The 9,813-nt window shown below is 50.2% G+C and overlaps 1 protein-coding gene across 1 annotated transcript; it reads right to left on the minus strand.

Annotated features, from left to right (window-relative positions):
• Positions 1-8,346: 8,346 nt before the first annotated feature.
• LOC136472951 (dehydration-responsive element-binding protein 1I-like) lies at positions 8,347-9,350 on the minus strand. Its single transcript, XM_066470649.1, has one exon. The coding sequence runs from the start codon at positions 9,335-9,337 to the stop codon at positions 8,549-8,551; it is 789 nt and encodes a 262-aa protein (XP_066326746.1). The 5' UTR covers positions 9,338-9,350; the 3' UTR covers positions 8,347-8,548.
• Positions 9,351-9,813: the final 463 nt, after the last annotated feature.

A 9,813-nucleotide genomic window follows, 5' to 3' on the forward strand; every position in this document is an offset into this window, starting at 1 on the left:
GAAGGCCAGATGGACCATTGGGCCGTCCGGTTAGGTGTGGCCTGTGGGCTACTTTTCAGTTAGATGCGAATTACAGGCAGAAAATAATGAAGAGTCACAATTTTGAGACCTTAACTATATTGTATATGTATATACTCTAAGAACTACTAAATTTTTTTTTCCAAAAATATTGGGTATGCCCGGGAATACCCGGGCACAACTGTAGGTCCACCCATGATTATACCTATAGGTTACAACAGCCTGTGTTTTTAGCACAAATGGGTTTGGAAAGTGTTACTTTGCTAGACTATGAAATGACAACTTTCTGTTGCCTGTATATTTAAAATAAGTTTCTGGATGTGTACCGTTTTTATAGAGCCTTAACCAAGTACTAATTTCTATCAAATATTTAAATCTTGGTGATCTATGTCTATTTTGTAGTTATACACATCAATGATCATGTTTTGCCTTTTCTTTTTGGTTGACACAGATTTAGGATTGAACTACTGGATCCAAATGCTCAGCTGAAATCGCGACCCCTGAATAAGGATAAAAAACGGTATGCATCACTAGCTGTCTACTCCCCACCCCTTTGTTTTTCTTTTATTTAAGATGGCATCTTTGGAGCAGTACAAGCCATACTCATCCACAGAAAGAATCGTCATTTTACTTGTAGATCATTTCTTACTTATGGTTTCTTGTGTTTTTATTTGAAGATCTTTTCTACGATGATAGGGATCCACTATTTTTGCTTTCTGCTGGCTTCCAATTTATGCCACACTTTTTCTGTTGTATAGATAATTTTTTTGGTCATTTTGTACATTATTTTATGGGTAAATAACACATTTTGATCCCTGTTGCATTGATGCCTAATCTAATTTTCTGTGGGGGTTATGGTTAGATTGATGTCACCTGATGAAAATTTATCGTACTATAAGTCATGATCCATATGTCTGTAGTTAGCACTTTTGCATATTTGTGGTACATAGGCGTTGTTGGTGATTTGTTCAGTTCGAGCCCACAGATTCAGATTTCTATTGTCAGGCTTGTTATTTGTATTGTTGCAGGGGTCTCTGCCTGATCGGATACCAGAAAATACCCCTGCCACGATTGGACTCCTTTACAAGGTTTGGCACAGGATTATTATTGCCATCAGACATGTATTCCTAAAATACTAGATTTGCTTCATGCCAGCAGCATATTCAAATATATTTCTGGATACCAGATATTTTTACCTTACTCTGAAGATCCTGCTGCACTTATGCTGGCTATGCTGCTCAAGCATTTCAAACTCAAGCTATTTGTTTGGCATCTTGAATGTTATAAAACGATACATTTCACTATTTTACAGAGTTCTTAAGCTAAAATAGTTTGATAGAGATGATTTTTTAAATATGAAACCTTGCATTGGCATTTTCACCTGATGAGAATTTATGGTTCGGTGCAGCATTTGCCTGTTCAGAAGAGACCATTTGTGAAAGATGAACTCCAGAGACTTCTTGCTGAATGGCCTATGGAGGTGGTAAACGGGCAGAAGAAATATAATAGGAAGGTGGGATTCCAATCAGGCATTTGTTAGACTATCTCCAACAAGATCACCCAAAATACACCACCTTTGGGTCATGCACAGTGAAAGCATTCCCACCCAAAACCTACATTTCTCCAACGGTGAAGAGAACGCAAATCCCCTCCCCGTAGACCTCGGCGAACCGGCGCACGGCGCCATGCATGGGGAAGGAGCCCGCGCTGGCCATGGGAAGAGCTTGCATCGGGCAAGGGGAAGGAGCTCGAGCGCCGCCGGACATGGGGAAGGAGCTCGCGCCGCCGCTGGGAAAGACCTCGCGCGCCGCCGGGAAGAAGCAGCGGCCGGTGAGGGGGCAGAGGCCCGCACACCGCCGGGGAGGGGAGGAGCCGGACCTTGCGCAGCCGGATCTGGGACCTCGCGCGGCCAGTGAGAGAGCAGCAGCCAGTGATGGGGTGGCGGAGCTCGGCCGCCCGCCTGCGAACCCGCGCGACCTCCCCTTCCTGGCACGCCGGCTGGAGATGCGTCGTGGAGAGAGAACGACCCTTTTTTGGGTTCCCTCTCTCTTCGTAGGCAAAATAGGTAGCTGCGTTGCGTAGTCTGTTGGATGCATTTTTTCTACTGTGCATCATGCATTTTGGGTATGGATATCCTTGTGCATAGGCTGTTGGAGACCGTCTTAGTACCTTCTCTTTGCGAACATCACTGCAGACTATTGTATGGTTATTTTTGTTTGTACTTATGAAAATAAGCACTACAGTCTATTATATCATCCTCTTTCTAAAACAATTTAGATCACGAGAAACTCTCATGAAAATAAGCGCTTCCTTGATTGTGTTTCCCCCGTCAAATGATTGATTTTTTCAGAAGTCATTAGGAGCTTACATGTGCAGTCAAGATATTCTCTACTGATTTCATTATTGAGATCAATTTGATGTTAGTTTTCTTTTATTTCAAAGAAATTAGTTTAAATTATGTATTTTTGTGTTAATTACTTGTGATGAGACATGAGATTTCTGCTTGTGTGGTTGTATATCAAGATAGCAATGCATGGGCACTTAACTAGTAGAGTATTAATGCTAACTATTGCATGGTTTTGATCGTCAATCGGCCGGGGAGGAGACATGGCGCATGGACATCTCGATCTATCCATTGTCCAGATGACGCATCCGCTGCTGCCCCCTGAAAGCTCTAGTTTGGTTTTGGATAATTAATGAAACCTATTTAGACTAATCCTTGCATCTAAGTGTGTGACTAGATAGGATGGTCGAATCTAAGTAGTGGAGCAAGATGAAATCCATGGTGATGGTGATGGACATGTGTTGATGATGATCAAGCTCTGGACTTGAAAAAGAAGAAAGAGAAAAACAAAAAGGATCAAGCAAATGTATATTTGATAGGGCCATTTTGTTTTACCACTCAAGACACCTAGTGGGTGTGAGTGGATTTAGGATAGATAGCCGTATTATCAAGAGGGGAGAATCTCAGTTAAAACGGTTGTCAAGTGCCACTAGGTGAAGTGATTCATGCATATGCATTAGGACCTAGTGTGCTAACTAATTAATCCTTGAAAAATATTTTGAAAAATTCTAACACACATGCACTATGGTGAGACACTTTGTTGTTAGCAATTTGGAATCAAGGGTGACGTAGTTGAAGTATAAGAACTAGAAAAATGGGGAAGGAGAAGAGGGTCCGTCTCGACGGTGCGGCAACAGCGGCGTAGCGAGCGCTTGGCCCCGAGGCCTCAAACCCAGGCGCGCAAGGGCCTTGAACTTTCTACGCGGAGTCCGGTTTGGCGTGAGGGAAAGCAAGGTACGAGCGGCAGCTTCGGACCCACGGTGACTACGGCCTCGGAACGATGGTGGCGCGGGTCCGACTATGGAGGCTCGAGCGCGTGGAAGTAAAGGGACGCTCGGCGTCTGTGGATTGGCATGGGGGTTTCATCAGACCCTATGGCCGGTCCGGATGCCGGGTCCGGACCCAGTCCGAAGGGATTTTCCCTCTCTGGGAGCTCTCTGTATAGATCCGGACCCGGTGTTGGATTGGTCCGGATCAAGGTCCCATTGTTGGGTCCAGTTCCACGCAGATAGCACGGTTCTTTAGTAACCGTTGGGATCTAATGGGCGCGGTTAAACATAGGGACATGTGGCGCGATCTTAGGGTCTGGACCTTCACTGTTGATGGTCCGGAACCTGGGTCCGGACCTCCCGAGGGTATAATAGCTATAACTTTTCGGGGGCTCTATAAATAGAGCGGGTCCGGACCTCCCCGAGGGCATAATGGCTATAACTTTTCGGGGGCTCTATAAATAGAGCTTGGGCGTGTTTGGCTCACGCTCTTGGTTATTCTTACTTGTGATAGCATCCTTTGAAGCTGAGCAAACACCCTCCCACTCATCTCCTTGCTTGATAGTGAAAATCAAAGTGAGATTGAGTGATTCTAAGTGCATTTGCTTGAGTGATTGCATCTAGTGGCACCTGGGGATCGATTTGCTGCGGTTTCTTGTTACTCTTGGCGTTTGCCGACGCCTAGATGGCTTGAAGCAGCGGAGGAGTGCTGGCAAGAGTTGGTGATTGTTCTTGGCCACCTCCCAGTGATTTGTGAGGGGTTCTTGTGCGTTCCCCGGCGGAGCGTCAAAGGCAATTCTAGTGGATCGCTCGTAGCTTGTGGATCCCCATCTTGTGTTGGTTGTGCAGCACCGGATAGTGGGTTAGGCGTGTGATGTCTATTAGCGCGTGAACCTCAAAGTGGGTGAATCACTAGAACGAGGACGTAGCTTGTCGACAAGCAAGTGAACATCGAGGATAAATCATTATGTCATCATTGTCTCCAGGATTGTCATTGTGATTGATTGTATATCTCTTGCCACGGCTATATAAACCTCACTACCTCTCTTGTATTTACTTTCTTAGTGTAGTTAAGCTCTTTAGTGTAATTAGTTTTGAGAGTTAGCTTGTGTCTTGTTAGTTTGGTTAGTGAGGCTCTTTAGTTAGTCTTTGAGAGCTCACTAACTTAGAGAGTAGTGACTTAGCCATTGTGTGAATTAGATATCATAGCAATTAGAATTGTGGATAGGTGGCTTGTATTTTTTTAGTAGGCTAGCACAACACTTGCTTCGCCTCATAATTATCTAACCGCTTGGCTTAGTGTTGTTGTAGAATTTTTAATAGGTTATTCACCCCCCCTCTAGCCATTAGGACCTTTCACCCCTGCCGCTGACGTTCGCCGTGACGTATGCCCGGTAGGTGCAATTGCCAGGGCACACCTGTCGGCATTGCTCCGAGTAGAGCGTGGTGTTCGGGGCGTCCGAAAGTTTCATTTGCTTGATGATGAAGAATCTGTCACTCCTCCCGTTGCCGCCGCAACTGAGGTTAGTGCTCCACGAGTAGCAACCTGACCAGAAACGTAGGGTCCACTTCCGAGCTAGGGCTCTGCGGTTGGAACCCGGGGAGGCAGCGCCACAATGTGTTGTCGCAGTAGCCGAAGGCCCCGCACCGCACATGGCATAGGCGTCGTAGGGTTCGCTGGGTTAGTAGGAGAATGTCCTCTCCACCGCACATGAGCGATTTCTTCCATCAGGGCATAGTGAGCGCTCGCTCGCCAGTGCGCTGCCACCGCTTCTAATCGTGTCCGGCATGCCTTTGCCGATGGTGAGCGGGCCACGATGCTGGCGACGCGCAGGCGCAGGCAAAGACACATGACTACCTCTTTCCACACTGTCTCCTCGGACAACGCCTCTTCCACCGCAACCAAGAACTACTCGACACCTAGCAATTCCTGCATCGTCGTCTGGGTCTGGCCCTCCGGCCAGACGTTAGTCGTGATCTAGCATGGAGCGACCAAGGGCATGGCGGACGAGAGGAGGGGAGCAGAGTAGGGCAGAGCAGGGGCGGTGCAGGGGAGGAGGCAAGTGCGTGCAGAGGAACGCACGGAGTAGGGCAGGGCATGGAACTAAAAGTTTGTTTGGAACTACTCTACTTACTTTGCTCCACAAACTCTAATGTAAGCAGCTCCACAAAAAATTGGAGTTTGGAGCAACTTCACCCTTTTTTCCCTAGGACAGTTTGTAGAGCTATATCTGTTTGACTAACAAAGTACGGAGCCGAGCTAGAAAACATGGAGTTGATCAATTCTAAATTGGACTTTAAAACTATATTGCGCATAGTATTTAATATGGGTCTTAAGATTTTGTGAGCCAGGTATAAATTAAATCCAACATTTGCTAATTACATTGCTAAGGTTAGAACCCTTCACTAATTATGATTCCTCTTTCATATTTGTCCTTATCTCTTTGTATTGGTTGATTCTGCAAATTGTATTGGGTTATTTATTTATTTATTTTAATGCTGAGATTGTGCATACAACTGTTTTACTTGTGCCACGCGGTATTAATGTAGCCACCGTTGTACTGCTCTTGAGAATACGCCATGGTGCACCAAAAGCTGATCGAGATGAACCCCCGCCCACCCTGCTCTGCTCAGTGTGTTCCTCTGCTCTGCACACACTTGCTAGCCTCATCACCTGCCCATCATACACTTCTCCCCTCAGCATAGTCCGCGATGGCTCCTCTGCCGCCACCGCGCTAGATCACCACAGACGTCTGGCCAGAGGGTCAGACCAAGACCATGTTGCAGGAGCTGCTAACCATCGAGCGATTGGTCGTTGCAGCTCCAGCGTCGTGGTCCAATGACAACGTCTGGAAATAGCTCGCCGCCTGTACTCGGCTGCGCGTCGCCGTGGCGTGCTCACCGACGGCTTGCCAGAATCGATACGAAGCGGCAACGCTGCGCTGGAAAGCCAGCGCCCCTTGCGCCCTCATGGAATCGGTCGCTCCCCTGAGGGCGGCGAGTTCGAGGAGGGCCGCCATGGGGTCGTCGCAGACGCGGACCTGGCTGGGTGCACACACACTGCCTGGGCTGCCATGGGGTCATCGCAGACGCGGACCCAGTACACAAGGAGCAGGGGCACCCCACTCAAATTCTTGTTTTCTAAAAAAATATGCTTTCTTTCGTGTAGCTAGAGAGGTCCATGAGTAACAGGCCATCACTCAATTCCTACCTCAATTCTTGTCATCTATTATATATAAATTGAGCAGCCAACTCCTACGGTAAATATATATTTTTATTTTTGTCTAAATTCTTGTTAACTATTATATGAATTCTCTCGAATATGTATTATTATTTCTGGAAATTTTCACTTAAATTCCTTCTTTGCGAATGACCATTTTATGGACACGTGCGTGCCTGTCCACTGGTTTGTGTTAACATTAGTAAACAATGCCAATAAATCTTGCAAATTTTACGCATTCCAAGTAAGTACTTGACAATCGACATGTTGTATTGTATCAAAGGATTGATTCTGTTCTGATAGATCAAGTGGAATAATCATAATACATTGCTTAAGTGATCGAAAATAGTTAAGTCATCATATCAGATATCACTGTGTTTTTCGATGTGCATCATTTCTCGACTGAAAACAACTACGCATAGCGTTCCAGCAGAAAAGGAAAGGAAAAATTGGTTTCGTAGCACCGAAAGAACACGACATTCGGAAAATACCATTGAAAGTTCATCCTACCGTAAAATAACATTGAAAGTCACTGTCCGTTTCGGAATCTAGCACTCTGTTACTTTAGCTGTTAACATCGTTGGTTGGCCTCCGTCCTGTCACCTCCACTTGACTCAAAAACGAGCAGCAGCCACGGGAGGATGTGGAGAACAACCTTTACGACCTACGACGGCAGCGGACATAGAGAACAACCTGTACGACAGCACCAGTAGAGCAAGGACATGCCCATGGGCCTGCTGCTGCTGAACGGCGCGACAACCGCCGGCCGCGACATTGGCTGCTCGGGATGGGGCTTCATGCGGCAGCTGGTCCTCTGTACTCGCCGCCGATCATCATCACCATGCACAGCTACTCCATGAAAGAGTGGCTTACTGTCTTGTGACCCAGTCCATCACCGCGTTCACCGAAAGGAGACGGACCTGCCGGGGATGAGTAGCTTGAGTGTCGACGTGTCGCACACCGCGTGACCGCGTCCACGCTCTCTACTCTCCTGCACGTACGCCTGGAATTCCCATTTCAGCTGCAAGGTGCTACTGCAAGTCTGCAACAGCACATGGATCGTGGAGGCAATGGAGAAGGATTCCTGTGATAGATTCATATGAAATGAAAAATTAAGCACATGAATCCATGGAAAGTAAACACGAATTTGAACCAATATACTATCGAGCACGAATGGATATATGTGCAGAGGATCACTCACGTGCGCTTGAAGCTGGTCATGAACCTCAGACAACCGACCATCGTAGCTGCCGGGAGACGGCGCCGTCGCGGGCGAATCGGGGAGCGCGGCAGCTATCGCGTTACTTTGCGGCGGGGCTGCAGCAGCAGCTGTCTGTTGGGCCCGTGGGCCGTGGCCCTGATGCGAGTGCGCCACTGGGGGCCTGCGCGAGGCGTGCAAGGACGACAACGCCTGTGGTGCGCGCTGCCTAGAAGCTAGCGTGCGTGTCGCCCGTGGCCGGTCTCCTCTCCTGTGTGTAAGGTTGGGCATTCGGGTTACCCGACACGACGAGCCCGAACTGGGTGCAGGGTGTGGTGAATCAACAGGAAGGAGCAACGCGTCACATCCAAGTGCTCGGCAGCGGTGGTGAATCAACAGGAAGGATTGGAGAGTGAGGGAGGAGGATGACGAGTGGGGCCCTTCTGTCTACGTGAGGTGGAGTTGGCTTTGGTGGACGCCGTTAACACCAAGGAAACAGAATGCCAAATTCAGGAACGGAACACCACTTTCAGTGCTATTTTACGTGACGGTGAACTTTGGATGGTATTTTCCGGATGTCATAATCTTTGAGTGCTATGAAACCAATTTTCCCAAAAGGAAAAGGTTTGCTACAATATTTCTGTCATTGGAGATAGCACTGCTCCTTTTCTCTGTTCACTTCGGAGATACGTAACTACTAGGATTGTGGAATATTTACATTACCCAAAAAGGAAAGAAGAGATAATATCTACAACGACAAGCGTTCGTCGATTTGTGTTTTAGTACGACCAGAGCGCCACGCCAGCAAGGTCGTCACAGTCGCTGTAGTCGTCGCCGCACGGCGCGTCTAACGGCGGCGGCTCCATGAGCAGCCCCTCCGCTAAGCTGGCGTAGTACAAGCCCACGCCCATATCGCTCAGCATGTCCAGCTCGAACGGCGAGGCCTCTGCCTTTCGCGCGTCGTCGCTCCCGGATGAGGAGGAGGAGGAGGACGCTTCTGTCTCCGTCTCCATGGCCGCGTCGTCATCGTTGGCAAACGCCGACGGCTCCGAGGTGGCGGACATGGCGTCCTCGGCGGCTGCTCGCGCCCGGAGGAACCCCTCGACGGACAGCGCGACGGCGCGGCGGACGTCGGCCGCGTCGGCGGCCCGGGGCGGCGGCACCGGCACGTCCAGCAGCCAGACCGAGTCGGGGAAGTTGAGGCACCGCGTAGCGGCGGCGGCGTCGGGGGCGCCAGCGCCGCGGCGGAGCGCGAGCATGGCGGCGTCGTGCGCGCGCGCGGCGTCCTCGGCGGTGGCGAAGGTGCCGAGCCAGAGCCTGCAGCCGCGGCGGCCCGGCACGCGGACCTCGCAGACCCACCGCCACCGTCCCCCCGCGCGCCCCCGCCGGCGCACGCCGCGGAACACCGGGTGCCGCGTCTCCCGGAACTTGGTGCGCCCCGCGTGGCGCTTGCGGCTGGCGGCGTCCTCCGTGTGCTGCGCCGGCGGCGAGGGCGACGAGGACGATGGCGGCGTCGAGGCCGCCGACTCGCAGCAGGCGCTCGGCTCTGGCTTGATCTGGCGCGCCATCGGAGAGATTGGCATGTCAGGACTGAGGAGTGGTACTGGTATGTCGTCGTGCGAAAGTGGCTAGTATTTGTAAGTGGCCGCCGCCGAGGGAAGGCAAGGAAGGGGCCGCTGGAAGTGGAAACTGTTTCGTCGTCCTGTGGGCCGTGGGCGAGGACAAGACCGAAAACAGGTGCCGGTGCAGCCGTGGGGAGGACGGAGGAGGTGTATGCGGTGCACGTCGCGTGCAGCCGCTGCAGACCACTAGTAGTCACTAGACCAGGCTGGCTGGTTGCGCGCACACTGCCTGTTCGGCTGTGCCTAACCGATCAGCTATCTATCTGCCAAACAGTGCCATAAACAAGTGCGGCTTAAGCAACGGCTGCCCGAAGGAGAGCGAGGCTCGTTATCCGTCTGGGCAGGGCGAGGGAGGTGCACACCGTGGCCTGCCGCGGGCCACCGAAAGCGAAACCAGACCACCAGTGCATGCAGCGCCAGGC

The sequence above is a fragment of the Miscanthus floridulus genome, chromosome 8 (genome assembly GCF_019320115.1).
Source record: "Miscanthus floridulus cultivar M001 chromosome 8, ASM1932011v1, whole genome shotgun sequence".
Lineage (NCBI taxonomy): Eukaryota > Viridiplantae > Streptophyta > Magnoliopsida > Poales > Poaceae > Miscanthus > Miscanthus floridulus.

Bases quoted from the DNA above. Each gene is read 5' to 3' on its own strand.
- LOC136472951 (XM_066470649.1), bottom strand. From the start codon at position 9,337: ATGGCGCGCCAGATCAAGCCAGAGCCGAGCGCCTGCTGCGAGTCGGCG.